We start from the raw sequence: 25,180 nt of genomic DNA on the forward strand, positions 1-25,180 counted from the left end.
CGCACCATTCACCTTAGCGTGGCCTTCCGCTTTGTGGCTGAGTTGCTCTAGTTCCTAAATGCTTCCACTTTCTAATAATATCACTTACAGTTGACCGTGGAATATACAGCAAGAACGAAATTTCATGAACTGTGTTATTCCAAAGGTGACATCCTATCACAGTACCACACATCCTATCACAGTAGACGATTGAAGTCACTGAGCTCTTCAGAACTACCCATTTTGTATCACAAATGTTTGCAAATGGAGACTGCATGGCTGGGTGCTGAATTTTATACATCTCTGGCAACTGGTCTGATTGAAACACCTCAATGAGAAGACCGTTCCCAAGTAAGCTCTCACGGACAGTTTTGGCTTCGAAAAAATGGCCTCCCAGGTAGCTCTTGCTACAGTTATTACATGGATGCATTGTTTTTGGTCCTGGTGGTTATCTATGTGACATTAAATAAATAATGCTAGGCTTCCCATTATTCCCAGGAGTCTAGGGTCATTGCAGGAACAGAGCTATGTATGTATTTTATTAGGAGGTTTTATGTGAGGGGTACTAAGTTAGGATGTTCTTGTGACATAATTGGTCATTTACCATCTGCTGGCTTTTCTCTCAAAGATCATCAGAGATTGCCTTACAAGAATCTTCCTCTCCACAATGGAGTTTATATGTTGTCCTGATTTTCTTTGTGAATTCAATGGTATAGGGAGGGACATGGGACAGCTCAATGTTCAGGGGCAGGCTGGTTTGGGGGGCATCTGCGCCCCAGGCTGGTCCCATAGCGTGCTACTTTGGGATGGGTCACAGAGTCACCTGCATTTTTTTGCCTTCAAAATAGGTTGCTGAGAAGTGTTTTTCCCCCTGGGCTGAAATTTGCCAGCCCTGCCCTGTCCATGTTCACAGTGAAGTTCACTATTTCTTCCTCATGTATTATTATTTCTTTATCTTTACAACCAAGAAGCTCATACACATTGCTTGATTTTATTTGCATCCTATCCTTGTGGATACTTGGTAAGTGCGGTCACAGTAGATGAAGTATTGTAAGCACCATTTGTGATGTTTCCAAATCCACTAAGATCCTGTTTGAGCCTATTGTGAGCTAATCAGACCAGGGTTACCGTCTTCTGGGATCGACGGCTGCTCTTCAGACAGACCAACCAAGGATATCACACCATTCAATTGTTTTGGTTGAACTAGCCACAGCTAATGTTATTTTTCAGTCATAAAAATAAACAGAAACAAAATCCTTGCCTGCCCAGCACTAACTAAACATTCAGGAACACCCTCTCTCCAGTGAGGGACCTTCTGTCCCAGACACATACAAAAATAAAAGACATACTGGTCACCAATTGCAGTGTCTCTCATGAGGCATCCAACCTCCTCCCCAGACTGGTAAGAAGGGTGTGCAGTAGGAAAGGGTGATCCATGATGTCAAAGGCTGTAGAGACATCCAGAAGGATAAGCAGGGAGAAGTGGCCTTTGGATTTGGCCGAAAGAAGAAAATTGGGTACTTTGGTCAAGGCAGCTTCAATGGAGTGGAGTGACGGAGGAAAGGATCAAGGAGGGAGTTATTACCAACTATTATAATGCAAATGGAACCCCCCACACACACTCACTCTCCCCTGTATACCTTGTAGACTATTCCCTGCTTCCTTCCTTTGTTTTCTTTTACCCCCTTTTTTTCCTCTTGTTTAAATAAACCTAAGAAAAAATAAAAGTCAACTTGGTTGCTAATTACAGATTTTATTATCTTACTTGTGTACTGACCACATAATTGCATGCCATGTTCATATATGTACTATACTGTTATTCCATTTACTTAGTCACTATATAAAGAATAAAAAGTATAGACACAAAGTAAAAATCAAACTGAACCGAAAACATATTCCATTAGCCACTGGGCAAAGTACAGTACACAATGTCTGAGACATTATAAAACATAGGCCGGAAATGTACTTGCATAGAAATAGCAGCAACTATAGATGCTATAGGTATAATTAAGGTGTTACATATGTAATTTTAAGCACAACTGTCTCCAACACAGTGCATTCTTTAGAACACAGCCGATCAATTCATGAAGCTCCTTAGTGACATCACTGGTTCCTAGTAGTATGTGTTCTCATGGATGTTATTTCAGCCGAACAATTTGCTGCATCCACTGTTTGTTTGTATCTTTTATTTCTAAAGCATCGGCATACTGCTCAGCGTTGTACATTGAGGGGATTGTGATACAAACAAATAACATGACACAGAAGGTAAAGATTACTGTGCAAATAGCTTATTATCTAAGAGGAGAGGGAGATACTTGATGAGTAAGGCAGTGGAATAACAATTGGGAATACATGTAATAGATACAACCATGGTGGGTATAGTAACTGTGCTAGTCCCTGGCTCCATGTAGTTGATAACCACAGCCATAGCTCCAGTTCCCAGCCGCACAGGGCATTTAATTATACTATTAATTGGCCTAGATCATACATAGGTGCAAACATACAATCTGATTTTGGGAACTACCTGCCAAAGTGCCCAATCTTTTGTGAGGTAACATATAAATGAACATGGTGGGAAGAGTACAAACTATATAAGTAACCTAATGCGCTATCTGTTCTAGTCTTATTTTGATGACACACTTCCGGTCCCCCTCAGTGGCCCCCCTCTCTCCTACTCTCTCCCCGGGTCTCCCGGCCTGATCGGGCTGGGAGCCGGCATTCGTTAATGATCCATCTGCTGGTTCACCTATGGAAAACTTTTTACTTTTACTGGATGCCACTTTTTCCTCTAAGAAGTTGGACGTGGACCGCCGGGGCAGGTGCATTACTAGACAGAATGGGGAAGTTTCGTTTGTTATCGGAATTAACCAGACAAATCTCTCCAACAACTAAGAACAGCCATTCTTGATCAATGAAAACATTCTTGGCAAATGCTTTCACTCTGGTTCATCTTTCGCCATTCTTGGTCCATGAATTTCACCTCTAGCTATACAATACGAATGCCCCTGGCCGTCCCTCTTAATCATGGCCAACAAAATAGAAGACCGGAGTCCTACTCCATTATTCCTAGCTAAAGTATTCAGGTGGCCGGCCTGCTTTGAACACTCTAATTTTTTAAAAGTAAATACTTCAGGCCCCTGGGACACTCAGTCAAGAGCATCGGAGAGGCGCTGAGAGGCAGGAGCTGGGACAGGCAGTAGCTCACCTTGCAACGGACCACCAGCTCGATCCCGAGATCCAACTATGAGCATTTTAACTGCAACAACTTTTTGTCACAAACACGCTCCCAGCTGCCGTGACTTTGGGGTGTTTGCTGTATGAGGTCACACAAGATTTCAGCCCTCAGTCTCTCTCTACCAATCACACAGGTTATGGACCTACGGAATCGCCCCCAAACACAGCGCTCTCACACCCCCAGACACTTCAGGTTTGCCACCACCTATTGAATACGGGCAATAGGACCCCAATACACTGTCCCACACGCAGGCTTCTAGCTATTCACAGACTAGCAAGACCCACACCAGCACACAAAGGGTTACCTCTTCACACCTCCAGACTGTTACACAAATATATATGCAAGCACACACAGCTTGTTAATCAAATGTATCAACAAATCACACACTGGCATTCTAAGGGTTAACTTGGTTGAGCAATCTCTTCTAACAGGCTAATGGATTTGTTAGAGTATCAAGGACGCAACATATTAAATTATAGCTTTAATATACAAAGTACCCTGTGTTTGCGTGGGTTTCCTCCGGGTGCTCCGGTTTCCTCCCACACTTCAAAAACATACTAGTAGGTTAATTGGCTGCTATGAAATTGACCCTAGTCTGTCTTTCTCTGTCTGTCTTTGTGTGTGTTAGGGAAGTTAGACTGTAAGCTCCAATGGGGCAGGGACTGATGTGAATGAGTTCTCTGTACAGCGCTGTGGAATCAGTGGCGCTATATAAATAAATGGTGATGATGATGTACTGTGCCCCAAATCAAAGTCCTAAGGAAAGTCCAATAAATAAATTAACTCATAGGGTATCTTTAATACAAAAATACAATACACAACTTCATACATTATAACACACTATTTACATTTAAGCAAAGAAGAACTGATCCTGGCACTTAGACATATGCAAAACTGTATATAAAAAATTGACTATTCAAAATCTACGGGGGTGCAGGACAGGTAGCCGTAGATGGAGAGACCCCTGGACTTTGGCCACCTCACGGAGGCCTCAGACCCCGCCAGAGCCTAACCCAATTTGCATTGTCCATCCGGCGTCTCTCCATATCCCTGAGCTTCCAAGCCTTCTGAAGAATATCACCCATCACCACTTCACAAGGGAGGACCGTTTGCCAAAGGGATACCTGGCACCGTGCATTCCACATGAAGTATCTAATCACTAAGCTGACTAAGAAAAGGGTGCACAAATCAAAGTTCCATCCCCTACCCTTGAGAGCCCCATAAACCCACTCAAGGTATCTCAGCCCTGTAAGGCAAGGGATGCCCGAGGCTCTGGAGATCCTTTTATAAGCCTCCACATTGAAAGGACACTGAAGCAAGAAATAGTTAATGGGATGGGAGCCTCCTTCCCCTGACACTCCTTTCATGGACAGCCACAGTCATCGGCATTTCTATACTTCAAGTTTCCCCCCTCATAGAGCCTCCCGTGGAAGGAAAGCCAGGTGATGTCCCAAAACTTCAGATGGACTCTCCAGGAATTAACTAGATCCAGTCCTTTCGAGCACTAATCACCCAGGCAGTCCTTCAGTGACAGCTGTTCCCAGAAGTGAGAGTGCAAGATTCTTCTCCCAAACTCCCTTCTAGAGAAGTTCTTGACTTCTCCCACCTCCAGGCCCCAACGCCTTGTCCCTTTCAATCCAAGAGCCACATAGGTTGGAAGGTATCCATGCCATACTCAGGAACTTCTTCCTTACCTACTTCTACCCAAGCGTTGGGGAAGGGACTCACCCAGACTTTAAACCCCTCTACACATTGAGTTTCTAAAAGGAGACTGCTCAGGTGTAATTTCAAGAAGGTTGTCATAAAGAAGAGCACTGGGTTGACCATGCCCAGGCATCCGTTCCTCTTTGACCGTAGGTTTAGATAGTTTGATGAGGTTCAGCCGGTTCCCCCAAAGAACCTGGAAGAACGCGGCATAAACCTTGGCCCACAAAGACTCTGGCAAGAAGCACACATAGCTAACTTAAAGAAACTGGGATCAGAAAGTTTTCACAGGATCCATCCTTTCCCTCAAATAGCTTCCAGCTCTTTATTTTCTATGTAGCTTCTCCCAGCCTTGCTTCCCAATTTCGGACGGCATAGACACCTGGGTCAAATTGAATACCTAACATTTTCATCTACTGGCGCTTGGGGAAGGCTGTTTGGAAGGTGAAACTGACGACCTTCCTCCCCACCTAGAAAACCACCTCTCTCGCCTCCACAGGACTCAATAAGACCATACTGACATTGTCAGTGTAGGCCACAACACTCAACGGACAACCAAGGTCCAGATTTCCACACCATCTCCCTGCTCAGAGATCAAGAAGCAAAGTTTCTTTTTCAAGTCTGAGTAGGTACTCTCATTTGTCAAGTTTTTCCAGGCTACGAGGTTATGAAAGAAGATTGAAGTCCTCTTTTGACATACCTCCCCCACCACTCGGACCTACTCCATTCAGCCTCCAGAAATGACTGCTGAGATTCAAAGATGTCTCTGAAGGCCTGTCTAATCACTTCCTCTTCTAAAAGTTTAGGGTTCAAGCGCCAAAGGACCCTGTCTTTCTGAGGGGTTTCTGAGGCGTTCAAGTTTGCACACAGGCAAATGTAAATGGGAAATGGCGAACCTGCACATCAACCAAACTGCCTGCCTAATCATGCTAACTAAAAAATTTGAGTCATAGCCCAGAGTAGAATTTGAGCCTCCCTGGTCTTTGGGCCTATGATGGTATTAAAGTCACATCCAAAGACTATCTACCAGGGTTGAAAAAAGAAACGGTTTTATCTCCCTGAAGAGGCACTTCCTTTCCCACTTAGTTTGTGGTCCATATATATTGATAAGTCTTAGGTCGTATCCTCTCAGGTTGACATCCAAAATCATACACCTACCTACTTGTAACTCTATAACTCGCTAAATGGTTACCATGCCGGTAAAGGCACCACCAACCCACTGTACGGCTCGGCCGCAAGAGACCAGAATGAGGGGCCATGTCTCCACTCCCTCTTCGCCTTGTGGAGATCAGCAAGCCGCCCAACCTGGTCTCCTGAAAAAATAAAAAATCAGCCTCAACCGTGCTGAAAAAATTGAAGGCCATGTAACGAGCACACAGTATGGAAGCCACATTAAAAGTGGCAAACCTTATGGGCTGGGAAACCATATTTTTGAGCTATACAAATAGGACCTAAATAATTTCTTATTTACTGGTTTGGTAGACTCCTCATCCAAGGATCCTCTTTATGCTAACCCCTACGGGTATGCTCTCATTGTCCAGAAGGACAACTTCCTCATCCCCAGAAGCCACCCCTTCAGACTCAGGGAGGACCACACTAACAACATGGGCGGAGAAACCATCAAGCACCACTTTATCCTTCTCACCAGACTAAGATACTTTGCTATTTTACGAGGACAGGTCTGGATTACCTGGAATTGGGGTGATCTGAGGTTTTGGGGAAGTATGTTCCTAAATCGGTAATTCTGGGACAGTTGCTACAGCCCCTGAGGAGGGTGAAGGATCAGAGCCTGGGGGGGGGGGCTTCAGGGCCAGTTCCTCTATATATGGGGGGGGGGGGGGGGGGTGAGCCCCAGGTTTTAACTGTGTTTTCCTAAAAAACTCTCACCTGTTAGCTCACCCTCAGGCAATTCGTCACTTTTCCTCCCCTTTGTTTTATCCTTGGGCTTTTTGTATATTACTTTAGGCTCATAAGGGTACAGTCTTCTATCCTTCTTTTTGCACCTTGTGATTTTAGGTTTGAATTCAAGACTACCGTTTAGCATTTCTAACAATGTCTCCTTCCACTTCATTACTCGAAAATGCAAGGAATCAATTTATTAAGATAAGCTCGTCATCATTTACCTTTTGAGATCTACTCTTTCTACCTCTCCTTTTTCCCTATACCAAGAAAGGTTCTTCCCCCGTTCGCTCAGCCGATTTTGACACAGCAGGCTGAGGTTTAGCTATTACACTCTGAGGTTGGACAGATACCGGGGCACCCTTTTCCTGGTACCGCCGGATACCGCACCCACATAAGAATTATGCGGGTGCTGTAAATAAATTTAGTGATACCAAACTTAATAGTGTTTATAGAACAAACCGCTAAGCTTTTTTTAACATTTTGTACTAACAGTTCTACTTTATCCTGCTGCAGGGTCCTGCCATCTTCCCCTTAAGAGCAGAAAACTGACTGTCGTGAACTTAGATGTCTGCAGAGTCACAGTCCCGGGATTCACTGGTGTCACAAATCTTTCCTGTCAGCTTTTGGGTAAGTCTAAATTTATTACATGTCACTATCATAGACATTGGATTTCCCCTGTCGGAAAGATGACTACTACTGCAATATTTAGATCATTGCTGCAACCCCTTTACATGTCTATTATGGCTTTTCTCCAGGGTGTATTTTCGATTGTCTAATACGATTTGTTTTCTTGTGTGAAACATTTCCCACGCTCAAAAAATGGAAATGGTTTCTCATCTGTGCGAGTTTTCTTATATTCACCAAGATCTGACATTTTTGTAAAACATGGAGCTTGTTTAACACTTGTGTGTATTCTCTGATGTACAAGATGTGATTTATATTTAAAACATTTCCCACACTCAGAACATGAAAATGGTTTCTCACCTGTGTGAGTTCTCTGATGTTCAACAAGAACCGATTTCTTTGTAAAACATTTCCCACACTGAGAACATTTAAATGGCTTCTCACCTTTGTGATTTCTTTCATGCCTAACTAGAGCTGATTTGTGTGTAAAACATTTCCGACATTCGGAATATGAAAATGGTTTCTCGCCTGTGTGAATTCTCTGATGTTCAAGAAGAGCTGTTTTCACTGTAAAACATTTCCCACATTGAGAACATGGAAATGGTGTCTCACCAGTGTGCTTTCTATGGTGTCTAACAAGATCTGATTTGTTTGTAAAACATTTCCCACACTCTGAACATGGAAATAGTTTCTCCCTTGTGTGAATTCTGATGTCTAACAAACATTGACTGCTTTGTAAAACATTTCCCACATTCAGAACAAGAAAATACTGTATCACCTGTATGAGCTGTACAGTGTGTAACAATATTTTCATTATCAGAAGAACATTCATGATGATTAGAAGGGTCAGATAGTATATCTGCACTGTGAAGTACTGGATATATATGTACGGTAACACTGTTTTCTTCTGGAGAATCTTGAGCAATGTTATTATCTTCTATTTTAAAATATGGAGACAAACTGAGATGTCCCTCCGAGGTATTCCTGCTTTTGCATCCATCTACAGGAATTAAAAAAAATCTATGTAAATACATTTTTTGTTCATATTGAAGAGCAAATGTACATACTATTACTGAGTTCAAAATGATTAGTTGTTTAATATTAATTTGCAAACTATGAACATTTTATTACAATTATAAATGTACGAACAGTGACTTTGTTGAACAGATAAAATATAGCCTACTCACCTGTAGGAGACACAGTAACTGAATACATTGTTTATATGTGATGATCAGATGATGTGTGTATCTAGGTGGCCCTCAAAACTGCTCTCTCCTTTAGGATAAATGAAAGTTTCCTCTTACCCAGTGATGTGACGGTCCGGTGATTCTCCATCATGAGGAACTTACAAAGATCCTTGTTTTTTTCTCTAAATACTCCACCCCCTGCATGGAGAAATAGACAGCGACATCCTGACACCTTATAGGACCCCGACACACACAGCGATACATTCATCACGAAGACACATCCCCTGGTGTTACTGTATGATGTCCCATTCCCAGCAGTCACCTCTCCAGTCGGCAGCTGAATGATCTTGTTGGTTAGTTCCAGGATCTTCTAGTCATTGTCTCTCTCATGTATCCGTGAGTGAGGTGGAGGCACTGTGATGGGGCTCTGGGTCCTGCTATATCCTCCTGACACACGGGGATGGCTCAGTGGTGTCTCACCAAATGTATTTTTCACTATTGTGTAATCCTGTGTATTGAGAGAGATATCTATTTTGAGTTGTTTTGTATATGTGAATTGTACTAAATATACAAGTTTTTTTTTTACCAAATACAACCCTATTCTACTATTGTATATGTAAACATTTCCTATAGACACTCTCTAGTAAAGTGTATATAGCATGTGTATCTCCTGCAGCTCCTGCCTTCTTCAGTGGGCCCATTGTTCTTTGTCCTCTGTCTATAGCCTGTAGCAAAAGGTATATTACTCGCTTTTACCAGAATAGTGCTAACAGCAAGATATTGTGGTGGTGGCAGCTGGTCGACCACAGAGGACTCAGAACAGCTGGGCCATGGAAGATCGCAGGAGAGCAAAGCGTTATATGCACTGGGACTGATACTTTTATCTGAGGCCGTCTACCTGATGCTCGTTTATAGCTGTGCCAAAGAGAGAATGGACATCACAGTGACCCAGAGAGAATCATGGGAAGGATAAACTTAAAATAAGGAAATATTCTAAGGTCACTACAAAACTTTGTGTATAGTTTAGAGACAGAGCTCTGTACATGGGATTTATTGTGAATAATTATAGAGAGGATAAAACAGGAAAAGCATATCTAAATTTATTAAGGTAAATTGTGTTAAGAATATCATTGTGAAAATGTTATCGATGCCCTCATGTAAGATAAAATGCCCCATGTAACACCTGTAAGGCGATATCGCTGTATATTTTATAAAGAAACACAGAATGAGCCAGATGCCATAAAGATACCAAACAGCAGTGGCTGGTGATTACCCCCTGTAGTCAGACCAAACAGCAGTGGCTGGTGATTACCCCCTGTAGTCAGGTCAGCCAGCAGTGACTGGTGATTACCCCCTGTAGTCAGGTCAGCCAGCAGTGGCTGGTGATTACCCCCTATAGTCAGACCAGCCAGCAGTGGCTGGTGATTACCCCCTGTAGTCAGACCAAACAGCAGTGACTGGTGATTACCCCCTATAGTCAGACCAGCCAGCAGTGACTGGTGATTACCCCCTGTAGTCAGACCAGCCAGCAGTGACTGGTGATTACCCCCTGTAGTCAGACCAGCCAGCAGTGACTGGTGATTACCCCCTGTAGTCAGACCAGCCAGCAGTCACTGGTGATTATCCCCTGTAGTCAGACCAGCCAGCAGTGACTGGTGATTACCCCCTGTAGTCAGACCAGCCAGCAGTCACTGGTGATTATCCCCTGTAGTCAGACCAGCCAGCAGTGACTGGTGATTACCCCCTGTGTTCATACCAGCCAGCAGTGACTGGTGATTACCCCCTGTAGTCAGACCAGCCAGCAGTGACTGGTGATTACCCCCTGTAGTCAGACCAGCCAGCAGTGACTGGTGATTACCCCCTGTAGTCAGACCAGCCAGCAGTGACTGGTGATTACCCCCTGTAGTCAGACCAGCCAGCAGTGACTGGTGATTACCCCCTGTAGTCAGACCAGACAGCAGTGACTGGTGATTACCCCCTGTAGTCAGGTCAGCCAGCAGTGGCTGGTGATTACCTCCTGTAGTCAGGTCAGCCAGCAGTGGCTGGTGATTACCCCCTGTAGTCAGACCAGCCAGCAGTGACTGGTGATTACCCCCTGTAGTCAGACCAGCCAGCAGTGACTGGTGATTACCCCCTGTAGTCAGACCAGACAGCAGTGGCTGGTGATTACCCCCTGTAGTCAGGTCAGCCAGCAGTGACTGGTGATTACCCCCTGTAGTCAGGTCAGCCAGCAGTGACTGGTGATTACCCCCTGTAGTCAGGTCAGCCAGCAGTGACTGGTGATTACCCCCTGTAGTCAGGTCAGCCAGCAGTGACTGGTGATTACCCCCTGTAGTCAGGTCAGCCAGCAGTGACTGGTGATTACCCCCTGTAGTCAGACCAAACAGCAGTGGCTGGTGATTACCCCCTATAGTCAGACCAGCCAGCAGTGACTGGTGATTACCCCCTGTAGTCAGACCAGCCAGCAGTGACTGGTGATTACCCCCTGTAGTCAGACCAGCCAGCAGTGACTGGTGATTACCCCCTGTAGTCAGACCAGCCAGCAGTGACTGGTGATTACCCCCTGTAGTCAGACCAGACAGCAGTGACTGGTGATTACCCCCTGTAGTCAGACCAGCCAGCAGTGGCTGGTGATTACTCCCTGTAGTCAGGTCAGCCAGCAGTGGCTGGTGATTACCCCCTGTAGTCAGACCAGCCAGCAGTGACTGGTGATTACCCCCTGTAGTCAGACCAGACAGCAGTGGCTGGTGATTACCCCCTGTAGTCAGGTCAGCCAGCAGTGACTGGTGATTACCCCCTGTAGTCAGGTCAGCCAGCAGTGACTGGTGATTACCCCCTGTAGTCAGGTCAGCCAGCAGTGACTGGTGATTACCCCCTGTAGTCAGGTCAGCCAGCAGTGACTGGTGATTACCCCCTGTAGTCAGACCAGACAGCAGTGGCTGGTGATTACCCCCTGTAGTCAGGTCAGCCAGCAGTGACTGGTGATTACCCCCTGTAGTCAGGTCAGCCAGCAGTGACTGGTGATTACCCCCTGTAGTCAGGTCAGCCAGCAGTGACTGGTGATTACCCCCTGTAGTCAGGTCAGCCAGCAGTGACTGGTGATTACCCCCTGTAGTCAGGTCAGCCAGCAGTGACTGGTGATTACCCCCTGTAGTCAGGTCAGCCAGCAGTGACTGGTGATTACCCCCTGTAGTCAGACCAGCCAGCAGTGACTGGTGATTACCCCCTGTAGTCAGACCAAACAGCAGTGGCTGGTGATTACCCCCTATAGTCAGACCAAACAGCAGTGGCTGGTGATTACCCCCTATAGTCAGACCAGCCAGCAGTGACTGGTGATTACCCCCTGTAGTCAGACCAGCCAGCAGTGACTGGTGATTACCCCCTGTAGTCAGACCAGCCAGCAGTGACTGGTGATTACCCCCTGTAGTCAGACCAGCCAGCAGTGACTGGTGATTACCCCCTGTAGTCAGACCAGCCAGCAGTGACTGGTGATTACCCCCTGTAGTCAGACCAGCCAGCAGTGACTGGTGATTACCCCCTGTAGTCAGACCAGCCAGCAGTGACTGGTGATTACCCCCTGTAGTCAGGTCAGCCAGCAGTGACTGGTGATTACCCCCTGTAGTCAGACCAGACAGCAGTGACTGGTGATTACCCCCTGTAGTCAGACCAGCCAGCAGTCACTGGTGATTATCCCCTGTAGTCAGACCAGCCAGCAGTGACTGGTGATTACCCCCTGTAGTCAGACCAGCCAGCAGTCACTGGTGATTATCCCCTGTAGTCAGACCAGCCAGCAGTGACTGGTGATTACCCCCTGTGTTCATACCAGCCAGCAGTGACTGGTGATTACCCCCTGTAGTCAGACCAGCCAGCAGTGACTGGTGATTACCCCCTGTAGTCAGACCAGCCAGCAGTGACTGGTGATTACCCCCTGTAGTCAGACCAGCCAGCAGTGACTGGTGATTACCCCCTGTAGTCAGACCAGCCAGCAGTGACTGGTGATTACCCCCTGTAGTCAGACCAGACAGCAGTGACTGGTGATTATCCCCTGTAGTCAGGTCAGCCAGCAGTGGCTGGTGATTACCTCCTGTAGTCAGGTCAGCCAGCAGTGGCTGGTGATTACCCCCTGTAGTCAGACCAGCCAGCAGTGACTGGTGATTACCCCCTGTAGTCAGACCAGCCAGCAGTGACTGGTGATTACCCCCTGTAGTCAGACCAGACAGCAGTGGCTGGTGATTACCCCCTGTAGTCAGGTCAGCCAGCAGTGACTGGTGATTACCCCCTGTAGTCAGGTCAGCCAGCAGTGACTGGTGATTACCCCCTGTAGTCAGGTCAGCCAGCAGTGACTGGTGATTACCCCCTGTAGTCAGGTCAGCCAGCAGTGACTGGTGATTACCCCCTGTAGTCAGGTCAGCCAGCAGTGACTGGTGATTACCCCCTGTAGTCAGGTCAGCCAGCAGTGACTGGTGATTACCCCCTGTAGTCAGACCAGCCAGCAGTGACTGGTGATTACCCCCTGTAGTCAGACCAGACAGCAGTGGCTGGTGATTACCCCCTGTAGTCAGACCAGACAGCAGTGGCTGGTGATTACCCCCTGTAGTCAGACCAGACAGCAGTGGCTGGTGATTACCCCCTGTAGTCAGGTCAGCCAGCAGTGACTGGTGATTACCCCCTGTAGTCAGGTCAGCCAGCAGTGACTGGTGATTACCCCCTGTAGTCAGGTCAGCCAGCAGTGACTGGTGATTACCACCTGTAGTCAGACCAGCCAGCAGTGACTGGTGATTACCCCCTGTAGTCAGGTCAGCCAGCAGTGACTGGTGATTATCCCCTGTGGTCAGGTCAGCCAGCAGTGACTGGTGATTACCCCCTGTAGTCAGACCAGCCAGCAGTGACTGGTGATTACCCCCTGTAGTCAGGTCAGCCAGCAGTGACTGGTGATTACCCCCTGTAGTCAGACCAGCCAGCAGTGACTGGTGATTACCCCCTGTAGTCAGACCAGCCAGCAGTGACTGGTGATTACCCCCTGTAGTCAGGTCAGCCAGCAGTGACTGGTGATTACCCCCTGTAGTCAGACCAGACAGCAGTGACTGATGATTACCCCCTGTAGTCAGACCAGACAGCAGTGACTGGTGATTACCCCCTGTAGTCATGTCAGCCAGCAGTGACTGGTAATTATTCTCTGGGTACACACTACAGACTTTTCAGCCGATTATCGGGCCAATCAGACGATAAACGACTGATTGGCCCGATATCACAGTAGCGCGTACCAACCAGCAATGAATGAGGATCGTTTCAAAGCACAGATCATCATTTGATGTGAATGTTCAGCAGAACTAAAAATCTTGTTCCAACCTGTTCCCAATCCTGCAGTGTGTATGCTCTCACAACTCTCTGCCCAGAGAAATAGTTTATTTAATTTAAGCATTCATTACATTCATACTGCTTCCGGGCTGTGTCATATTCCTCCTGGGCACTGTTGAGAATGCAGTAACCTAATCTACCGGGTTATCCAGCAGAGCAAGGAACACTGAAGAATTTATTTATATTCTCCGAGAAATCCCTTGTAATTTTCTTCAAAGTTTTGAAGAGGATCAGAGAAGCCATCCAGAAAGAGGAGGAGAGGGGTTACAGCCATCATCATGCCATTAAGCGCCCAACTCCCTCACACTTAAAATGTGACCCAGAAAATAGATTAATCTGAATGAAAATGCCAGGTAGTCAGCAGACACAACAGGGAGATGACAGCGGACACATATTGTAATGAGACCTGTCAAACTGAGATCCACCTATTGGCCGGCAGTCTGTGAGTGCATACACACTGCCTGATCGGAGGGCGATTGGGAGGAAAATATTAAACAGTACGACCAACCAATTGAAACGACGATCGACACTTTGGGACAACTTTAGATCACCGTGTAAGTAAACACACTCACATGATATCTGACCAAGAGGTCGGATGTCGGCTGATTGGAGGTTTTTCGTGCAATCATCGGGGCAGTGTGTACCCAGCCTCAGGAACCTGTCACTGTGTCCTTCAACTATATAGTGCTAAATGCCGGCAATGAACATCAGCTGCTGTCAGGGCCGGACTGGCAATCTGGCACCTCTGGCCAGGTCCCGGGCAGTCAGTGAACTCTGAGTGCACTGAAAGAGAAAGAATGCCACGCAGAAAAACGGGGGAGAGGGGAAGAGGAAGGATGCCACACAGAAAAACAGAGGGGGGGGGGGAGAAAGGATGCCACACATATGAAAAATGGGGGGATAAAGAGAAAGAATGTCACACAAAAAGAATCGGAGGGTTGGGGGGGATGCTGTATAGTCCAGAATTATTCCTAATGAATATTTCTATAAACTCACAGTTTATACATATATATAATTTAGTGGTGTTAATATGTTCACTATGTGGCATAATATGATTTGGGGACACTACTGTATAGCATAAAATGATTTTGGGGCACTACTGTATGGCATAATATGATTTTGGGGCACTACTGTATGGTATAATATCTGGGGGCACTAGTGTGGCATAATATCAACTGGGGGCAGTATTGTGGTATATTATTATTTGGGGGCACTATTGTAAGAGCTGGGGCACTATTGTGGCATAATATAATTTGGGGGCACAACTGTATGGCATAATATGATTTGTAGGCTCTACGGTGGCTTAATATCATTTGGGGGCACGTACTCAGGCATGAGGGAAGGCGGAGAGTATTAATATAATGTGGGAGGAAGGCTATTAATTTAATGCTGGAGTTTAGGTGGGGGTTAATTATATAATTGGTGCTATTTTATTTGTGGGGTGTATCAGGTATGTGAAATCTTGGGTCTTGCCAAATACCAAAGTGACATTTTACTATATGATCAGTAGAGCAGCTGTCTGTCAAATACACTGATATTATTCTGTTTAATATCAATTAATGAAATCGCACATTATTAATGTGTTGTTTAATTGTTTTGTTGGTTTCCTTAGGGTGAAAATCTGACTATTAAGGTAGAAGTTATAGAGAAAGAAGAAGAGATGTATGTGAGGGGTGATCAGCAGTGTAAGGAGGAGGAAATCCCTACAGAGATTAGCACAGGTGAGTACTACATCAACCTCTTATTCTACATCCTCCTCTGTCAGTACAAACTAATGAGGAATAAGTGTCTGCTCTCCTCACATCGTATCATTGTGTGCTACACTATCTGCTGATTCTCATACATCAGTACGAGGGACTTCATCATAGTAATACCATAATTGATCAGTGGGATGAGACCCCTGTGGCATTACCCATGATCCCTGTGCACTAATTTATGTGAGATTACCCATGATTCTCCCTGTGCGCTAATAGTAATAATATTTGTATATGCGTTACTCAGAGAACATTCTCTTGATTGTTTTTGAAGCTTGCTGTGTACCAGCATTATAACTACATGTTACTACATGTAAAACTATGATTGTTTGAGTGGGTGGGGTATGGGATACCGAAAAGCTAAATGCCGACAACAGTTACAATATGTTAAAAGCGACAGATGTAATTTCCACCATGGATAACATTAGACTTTTTGAAATAGTGACATACCCGAATTCAGAGAAACAGACATCCCGACAGTGAGATTGACCTCACTTGTAAGGGCTGATGCTGTTAAGGGGGCAATGCTAGGATCCGGCGGCTGTATAATGTAGAACCCCTCCTAAAAAACATTATACAGTTTTACACTGAAATGTATCATACCGTATGTAACTTCTGGAAAGATCATTAGTACCACAACCTGGCGTGTGTAACTGTCCTTTTTAGGACACTTGAGGTAATAAAACATCACTGCTTCAAGAACCTACTTTGATGACTACTTACCCTGCTGTAATTCCTGTGACCTACAGACTAGACCAAATCTAATCCGTTCTGAGGTTGGGACCCAGCATCCAGTACTAATGCTCTGCCTGCTATACTGCAGCTCTGGCCAGTGTGATATGCCAGGGGGAACCATCCACAGCAACCCTGATCTGAATGCAAGACGTTGGGGGTACCAACCCTGGTGTACCAGCAAAGGAGTACACTAGCATCGAGAGATACCCAGAAGGACGCGGTTCTAAGTGCCGCTAAGGAGCCTGGTGGTGGCAGCAGCAAAAGCCCCTCCTACTGCTGGTAGAGGGCGAATTTGGGATGGAAAAAAGGGACGGTAGCAAGGGAAGCCCACCCGATCCCTAGCAACACAACAGACAGGGTGGCATAGGAGGCCCATCCTGTCACAGTACTTACGGGCGGTTCTGACTAAATTTTGTTTTGAGCCTGTCTGTTAATTGGGTGGAAGTGCTTTATTCCTCCCCTGCTGCGAGGGTCTGTGTGACTGGTCATGTTTCCAGGGGTTTTATTCTTGGTAGGGGCACAAGGCTGGGGTGCCTTCTGTTGCCTTCACTATTTGAATTGGCCATAGAGCTCTTGGTGTATGTAATAAGGGCTCACCCGGACAGACATGGTCTTGCAGTGGGGGATAGGATTGACACCATTGCGCTTTATATGGACAACATGTTGTTGGTTTTTGTTGTATATGCAGTACTCTTTGCACGTTCTTTTGCATGTCGTGACTGCATTTGTGTCGTACTCTTGGCTACAGGTTAACTGGGATAAATTTAATATCTCTTCACTTAAGGGGTTTTGGCTGATCGGTCCCGTGGTCCATCTTAGCCTGCAATTGACCTTCAAATTTAAGTACCTGGGTATCTGGATTTTTAATGATATGAGTCACTATATAGAATATAATGTTCAGCCTCAAATCAACTACTCGAAAAGTAGTATGCATGCTTGTAAACGATTGCCGCTCACTGTTACAGGTCAAGTCAGTCTTTTCAAAATGATCCTGCAGCCAAAGTTCCTATATGTTCTGCAGCAGGCGCCGGTTTATGTATCACAGTATATCTTTCAAAAAGTAGACCAATATATCTCATCACTTTTATGGGCAGACAAGCGGACTCACATTAATTTTACCAGTCTGTGTAGATCTAGGAGAACAGGAGGACTTGCGCTCTCAAACCTCCGATTGTATTATTATGCTTCACAGTTGGGGCATTTCAAGCTGTGGTTGATATCGTGGGACCGTATTGATCTTCATGATTACTTGCCTAGTGAGAAGGGTTCCATACACTCACGGGTACAATTTCTCCAGGCCGGTGGACGTACTGCACTTCATCCCCCTTTGGTGTCCTAGACAGTTGAAGTGTAGCACCTTTCTGTCGACTCACTGCTGAACCCCCTTTGGTCCAGTACTGCCCTGGGTGAATTATTGCACAGAGATGGGGAAGCTGCCTGGCGCAAAATTGGGGTTCATCACCCTGGGCATTTATGAGGGAGGTGTTCTGAAATCCTTTGACCAAATTAGAGTGGCCTATGGTGTTCCCAGGGGCTATTTCTGTAGATATTTACAAATCAGGCATGCTCTTCATTCGCAATTTCTTGGGGCTGTTCTTCATCTTCTTTATAATCCCTAAGGCTAGTGTTGGTGAGACTTGATCCTAGACACCATATCTTGTCCATTTATTCGATTCTTTTAAATGGGCTGGGTGCTAGTGGCTTATTGGGATTGCGAATCTATGGGAGGCTGATCTGGGTCTGGCTAGTGATATGGACTGGGGTAAGAGTCTTAAGACTCTTATAAGGTCACTGTGTTCCCTTTTGTTTGTATTGAATATCTGCATTGCTCATTGTCATGTATAATCTTTCATGCACACTGTACTCTACATTGTTTGTTTTCCTTATTGACCTCATAATGTGCACGTGTTTTAATTTTGTAGAGACGTGTGCTTCGTCTGCAGTGCCCTTTGTTTGTACAGTGTCTCTCTATATGACACATGTTAAGTGCCCCTGCATGGGTTTGGTTTTGTTGGTTGTTCTCAACAGAAAAAAAAGAACAAGAAAACCAATAAAACTTGTTTGATTGAAAAAAAACAAAAAAAACCTGAATATTTCATAAATTTTAATGCTCACCAAGTAGAAATTTCTACACTTTGAAGTAATCACCATGAGGTTGCGGAACACGTTTTGTAGATGATGTCCCTTCTCTTCTTAAAGCAGTGGAGGTCAAATAATTTCCATGCACACTACTAAGCTACACTTGTCTGGTTGGAAACTGGCACACATAGACCAATATTAAGGTGTGAAGGTAACGTTAATGTTTCTCTTTTACCACACCTGCTGGTTGGTTTGCTCAGAGATATCCTTATGTACCAGTCTGAAACACCCTATATCTCTTTGGGTACGTATTCACCTAGGTCAGTGTTTCCCAACCACAGTCCTCAAGTACCCCTAACAGTGCATCTTTCCATATCTCCTTGATGGAGCACAGGTGTATTCATTACTGACTGACACATTTTGAAAGATCTACAGGTGATAGTAAATATATCACTGGTGACCTGGAAAACCTGCAATGTTAGGGTTAGTTGAGGACTGTGATTGGGAAACACTGACCTAGGTGTACAGTTGGTAAAGTGAAACATACTTTTATTGTAAAGGTAGAACACACAGATCAAAGCACATTTAGAAACAAGTTTAAATTGGTTCACTGTACCAAAACCTAATGCACAACCATACCTTAAAGGAGCTTATAGTCACCATTCTCCTGGAGTGTTGCCCTGGCTGTTGAGCCATGATCTTCATTTCTCTACCAGCAAGGTTGGGACCAAGCCCATGTCTCACAGGGACTAGAGGTTCCAATCACCTGCACAATTCACCAATCCACGCAAGGAACCATAACCCTAATCGGTACTGTCCAGGAAGAAGGCTCCTGTTTGGGTTGAAGCCCCCATTTATTTCCAATATGGTCTCTACCATAGTGTGGTTTCAGCAGGGTGGGTGCTTGATCATATAGCCTAACTGGATTGGCGCTTGCTTATGGGGGAGGCGCTGTCACTGAGCCTCTTATCACATAAGCAGCAGCACTCTGCGGTGATTTGCTCCAGCAAGTCTAACGGGGGAATTCAATTCCCCCCAAGTTACCACCATGTTATAGATATTACCGTTATTACAGTTATATTAACCCGGCTTTCTGCTCGCAGCTCAGGGAGCTGTGAGCAAAAAGCCGGCGTTAGAACTACCGTAATCACGGTAATAGTTTGAGCGTGGCGGTTCATCGGGGGGAATTGAATTCCCCCTCTAAGTGGTCATGATGTTACACAATTGGTACCTACTTTACCAGACAGAAGAGCATATTCACGCTGATACATGGGCATTCGAGCCTCCCACAAAAATAACCTGTTACAGTCATTTCGGCTGAGATCATGCTCTAGCATTTTTGCACACTCGGGGCCAACGCTAGCGAAGGAAGCCCTGCAAAGTTATGTGCCAGCAGTCTGGGTGTCTCCGGTTACCTCGCCTCAAGACTTACTAAATCCATGGACATGAAAGTCTTGAACATCTTTAACCCCCTTAAAAAAATAAAATAGATGGCCACTACAAACACTGAGATTAACGGATCACACAGATTGTTTCGGGTTTGGAGATGTAATAACCTGGGTAATTTTATATGGAGCATCTTCTATTGCAAGAAAAGAGGTGGTCATGTACCTGGTCAGATGGAGGAGTTCCCAGTGCTATCTTCAGCTTTTTCCACCCTGCAAGGAAGAGCTTTATGACCATTAATAGAAGTGGTCTGATACAATGTAGGAACCTAGAATTTGGGGCTACTATTTTAGCTGCTGACCTGCAGAGTTGGTGTCAGAAACCTGAAACCACCAGTGGACCTCCCTTATATACTGTTATTTGAATTTTTTGTCAATGTTACCAGATAGGTGACCTGCTACAACTCATGCCATATGCTTTACCAGAGCGAGAGGCCTCATGTCCTAGATTTGGTTGCTGGTCTGGTTTCTGGGTGAGATGGATGAAACACCTCCATAAATACTACCCTCCAAATGCTTGACCACTGAAAAGTAGCGTGTGGAGCTGCGTCTCCCCGCTTACGGTGGGTGCACACACTATAACAGGTCCAAGAGCAGATCTGGGTTTGTATTTTCCTCTGCAGCCGGATGAGGTGTCATCTCCTAGTCCAAGAGTCTGTAGGCAGTTCTTACTCTTTTGCTTCCAAATGCTGAAACATTTTAGAAACCCATCTGGCCCCCATCTGTGGGCCCTTCCTTCTGAGAACAAAGGAATTCCAGCCCTCTGGCAGGCTGGCACCATTGTCACCGTTGTATCCTCTTCCTCCTATTGACAGCCGTCCATTAAGAATTCCTGTGAAGATAACCAACTGCTCCTGTTACACATTTTCAGCCTCTGAACAATAGAAAAGCTGTTGCCCACTTCTCTCCTAGGGGAAGGGGACATCTCTTTCTGGCAGAACCACGGCTCCCAGCATGGTCTTAAACACACTACCAATGCTGGATAACAGATATGATGAGGAACGAGGTGTGCAGTACCTCACTGCAACTCCAGGGAAATATTATAGGTAACAGTGACAAAGTGGTATAGCAATACATTCCGCAAAGGATGCCATGGTGCTGCAGCCATCTTGCTTTTCCTTTGACTAACACATATTTTACAGTTCTGTGCATTATAGAGGAAAAAAAAGAACATTATAGAGGAATAAACAATACAGTTTTCATCAATTTTACACAGATAATCAAAATCATTGCAATTAGTTCAAGTGAGAAAAACTGGGTACCATCAGGGGGATACATAGCGACACCTGAAAATGTAGGACTTTGGCGGATTGGGTGGGGTTCCATTGGGTTTCTCCTTGTGGAAAGTGGCTGGACCCCTGTTTCAGCACTGATGCCTCTTTAAATACTTTGTAAAAGCACCATAGGGAGTCATTCCTGCTTTCTCTAACAAGCTATGGGGTGCTTAGATTAATGTAAAAAGTCTGATGGAAGAAATTTCACAGTTGCATAATGGCCACTGTTTCCAAAGCATTATTGCCATTGTCATGTTGTACATCTCCTTACGGGTGTACATTTTTTCCATACTCTTTTGTTTTGAGGTTTGGACCTTGGTCTCTCAGTTCACAGCGAGTAATCTTGCAGACCAGCTACTGCTTCTATGATTCTCTTCTATGTTGTTTTGTCTACCACATGTCCCTTTGGCCAATCAAGGGAATTGACTGCTTAATGAAACCTCTCAGTAGCAAACACTCATTGGCTGAGCAGTAGGTGTTCTTGCTGTGCAAAATAACTAAACCTTCCTTGTCTGATTCTTAGGGATTTGATGGCCTACTCCCCTGACTACAGATGATATCCACATTTTCTTTTACTTCACTTGGTTGATATTATGTGAAGTCTATCTGGAGTCTGTCCTGTGTTTTGTCTGTGATCAGTGGCTTCTTGGGGAGACTCCTTTTCAGGGCTATGACCTGTTGTCTACTGTCAGTGTAGTCCAATGTCCCACCTTCTAGAAACCACTCATCAATGGAACCTGTGCCAATAACTAAAGGAACAGAGAGGCCAAATCCTAGACACTTCTATTGCCTGGTACTGACTGGGAATTATATACACAACTATCTGGGTCACATTAATAGAATACTGTCTGCTGAAAAAGGTTCTGGATGAGATACCCCTGTGTTAGAAGTCAGATTCAGTGAAACAGAAAGTTAGTATCAGCTGTGCAATCACAAAATATTGACACAGAGAAGTACTTAGAAGTTCCAAGACCTAACGGGAGAGCAACCAGGGCACTTATATACAATCCACTGTAGAGATAACCAAGTACTTGATATAGTCAATCAGACCCCATTATTTTAAGATTGCTTAATATACAACACAGTATATGACAACCAAAGTCTATTGTTTGTTTCCTTGAAGTGCACAGACTGTCTCCAAATAAATTGTGCTCCGATCATATACCGGGCACAATCATATTTTGTCTTGAAAATGCAAGTTCCCACATTTCATAAACTAATCTTTGGAACTTTCCAACATCGACAATGTTATAGGAGAAAGAACACAGTAATGTGTACATATACATATATCTGTAGGACGGTGGCTGGAGTGCAGGCTGGATTCTCAGACCCCCAGAAACCTTTGTTTACTTCAGAAATGTTATTACATTGAGGTGATAATGCTTTCCTCTCTGGTAAAACTTTATGAAAAACAATATATTCCTACATGAATATTTCGCATAACTCATGATCCTATATGTATATTCATTTACTGGGACGTTTATAAAACCAGCACCTGGTGCTCTGAACCTGCAAGTTTTGCACGGTCCCTGAAAATTACACAATTCTTCTATAACTTTCTAGAGTGCACTGCAAGTGGTAATGTAAGTGTTACACAAACATGGTAAAATGCTTTCCTTCCAATACACCTCATGGATCTTGTCCATCTTTCTACAAGCCTGGAGCCAGCAGCCTCCAGCTTTATTTTCACAGACAATAGTTTAGTATTTTAAAGCAAGTTTCAGCTCTATTTTCGCCATACACTCTTTTTATGTTGTATGATCTCCAGCACAAGCATCAAAATGATTAAATTAAACAGGTGTACAATTATACAAATATAGTGCAGTTTAAAGACTCTGAATGACTTATAAATTGGAACATCTTGAATTGACTAATTTCAATGCTAGTTTGAGGCTCTTTCACCAAAGTCTTTATTGGAAAATGAATCTTACTCATATTACATCCATATTTCCATATATTTATTTTTTCTCAGCAGATGGACACAGCCGCAGGAACAACTCTGAGGAACAGCTCATATCTCCATATGGTGAAATAGACTATAAGGACATTACAAGGGATTCTTCAGAAGAAAACCACATTACACCGATTATACATCCAGTACTTAACAGTGCAGATGTATCCTCTCATCCATTTAATCATGAAGTAGAATGTTCTCCTGATAGCTCAGATAGTGTTATACATCAGAAAATCCACATGGGTAAAAAGCCATTTACGTGCATTGAGTGTGGAAAACGTTTTAGACACAAATCGGGTTTTGTTATACATCAGAGATTTCACACAGGTGAGAAGCCATTTCCATGCTCAGAGTGTGGAAGATGTTTTGCACACAAATCACATCTTGTCACACATCAGAGACTTCACACAGATGAGAAACCATTTTCATGTTCTGAGTGTGGGAAATGTTTTTCACAGAAAGCAGGTCTTGTTGAACATCAGAGACTTCACACAGGCGAGAGGCCATTTTCATGTTCTGAGTGTGGCAAATGTTTTAGAGTGAAATCAACTCTTGTCACCCATCAGAGAATCCACACAGGTGAGAAGCCATTTCCATGTTCTGAATGTGGGAAATGTTTCAGACTGAAAACAACTCTTGTTAAACATCAGAGAATTCACACAGGTGCAAAGCCATTTTCATGTCCTGAGTGTGGGAAATGTTTTGCTCAAAGATTCGTTTTTATTGCACATGAGAGACTTCACACCGCTAAGCCGTTTTCATGCTCAGAGTGTGGGAAATGTTTTATAGAGAAATCATCACTTGTTAAACATCAGAAAATTCACACAGGTGAGCCATTTCTGTGTTGTGAGTGTGGAAAATGTTTTGCACGAAAATCATCTCTTGTTAAACATAAGAAAATTCATATAACTAAAACGCCACTTCCCCTTTATGAATTTGGGAAATGACAGAAAGCAGATCTTGTTAAACCAGATATTATTCACACACAGGTGAAACTTTGTGTGTTTGCAAGTGGAAATTATTTTATAAATCTAATTCAGCATAGTATCTCTCCTGACACAGGCTATTCATTGGTTTTGTTTCTGATAAAAAGGGTTGAGCTGGCATTGTATGTACTACCTAATTGTACTCTTGTATTTTTTTGATATTTTTATTGTTATTATCCATTTTGTAAGATAACCACTGTGTCACCCAAGTGGCATAAAAGTGCTCAAGGAGTTAACGAAGTATAATCTCCTGTTGACTAGTAGTAGACCAATATTCTGAGGCCTGACAGACAAGTTCCTGCCACAAACGCTGTCCTCTCCATCAAAAGCCTCATTAAACGGTGCCACCATCAGGACACAACAACTGAGGAATAACGACTGTCCAATTCGTGGATCTTTCTGGAGCTCTATGTGGAGTTCAAGCATGTGTGTATTTGAGTGTCTGTTAAAAAGACCGTGTCCTCTCTGATACTCTTTCCTGAATGAAGAGGTTGATGCTATGGAGATCAGTTGTTTTAAACTTTGATTTGTACTGTATATATTGATATTTTCATAAGTGCTATGTTGTAATATCTTGTAGTGTCATTTTGCTATCTTCTGTGACATATGTTGACTTCTTTATTAATATTTAAGGATAATTCCAACTAAATAGGGTTTATTTCCAAGTTGTCAGAGAGCAGAACAGAGGATGTCCCGGGGACCTCTAAGGACCACTAGACATGTTGTGGAGCCTGCTGTATCGATGGAGCTTAGGTCAATTTTATGTCCCCAAAGTCTACCTACAATTAAATGTTTAATCTTGGGTGGAATTTATCTTTAAGCCCTAAAGGCAGTCATCAAAAAATACAATGAAAATAAAATTTATTACGTTAAACATTCAGGAAAATATGTGTAAAATGTTCTTCAACTAGAACTGTATCTAGTTTCTGTTAAACTGCTTGTAAGTCCACTTGAAGAGCTCGCC

General features: G+C 44.3%; 3 protein-coding genes across 4 annotated transcripts in view; 1 reads left to right on the forward strand and 2 right to left on the reverse strand.

The window, feature by feature from the left end:
* LOC142159857 (uncharacterized) overlaps positions 1–15,408 on the reverse strand; it is a 242,385-nt gene extending 226,977 nt beyond the window's left edge. Inside the window, exons 1-3 of one of the 2 annotated variants that reach the window (XM_075214678.1) lie at positions 14,562–15,408; positions 8,954–9,139; positions 8,749–8,829 (exon numbers count right to left, since the gene is read on the reverse strand). In XM_075214678.1, the coding sequence (XP_075070779.1) occupies positions 8,749–8,782 (34 nt within the window). In that variant the 5' untranslated portion in view covers positions 8,783–8,829; positions 8,954–9,139; positions 14,562–15,408. Of the gene's footprint in view, positions 1–8,748; positions 8,830–8,953; positions 9,836–14,561 lie in introns of those variants that run through there. The other variant, XM_075214679.1, reaches the window with a different exon arrangement.
* Positions 7,442–25,180, reverse strand: part of LOC142160021 (uncharacterized) — a 139,266-nt gene continuing 121,527 nt past the window's right edge. The window contains exon 15 of the mRNA XM_075214941.1: positions 7,442–8,153. Within this exon, the coding sequence (XP_075071042.1) occupies positions 7,593–8,153 (561 nt within the window). The 3' untranslated portion in view covers positions 7,442–7,592. The remainder of the gene's footprint in view (positions 8,154–25,180) is intronic.
* On the forward strand, positions 14,690–24,685 carry LOC142160644 (uncharacterized). The gene is made up of 3 exons (XM_075215506.1): positions 14,690–14,752; positions 15,602–15,710; positions 23,252–24,685. Exons 1-3 carry the CDS (start codon positions 14,690–14,692, stop codon positions 24,175–24,177), a joined length of 1,098 nt encoding a protein of 365 aa, XP_075071607.1. The 3' UTR covers positions 24,178–24,685.

Source organism: Mixophyes fleayi, chromosome 6 (assembly GCF_038048845.1).
Source record: "Mixophyes fleayi isolate aMixFle1 chromosome 6, aMixFle1.hap1, whole genome shotgun sequence".
NCBI lineage: Eukaryota > Metazoa > Chordata > Amphibia > Anura > Limnodynastidae > Mixophyes > Mixophyes fleayi.

Excerpts from the sequence above, each read along its gene's own strand:
- LOC142160644 (XM_075215506.1), top strand. The coding sequence starts at position 14,690 with ATGAACATCAGCTGCTGTCAGGGCCGGACTGGCAATCTGGCACCTCTG. Across the intron at positions 14,753-15,601 it reads CTCTGGCCAGGTCCCGGGCA|GGTGAAAATCTGACTATTAA; the intron begins GTCAGTGAACTC and ends TGGTTTCCTTAG. Across the intron at positions 15,711-23,251 it reads CCCTACAGAGATTAGCACAG|ATGGACACAGCCGCAGGAAC; the intron begins GTGAGTACTACA and ends TTTTCTCAGCAG.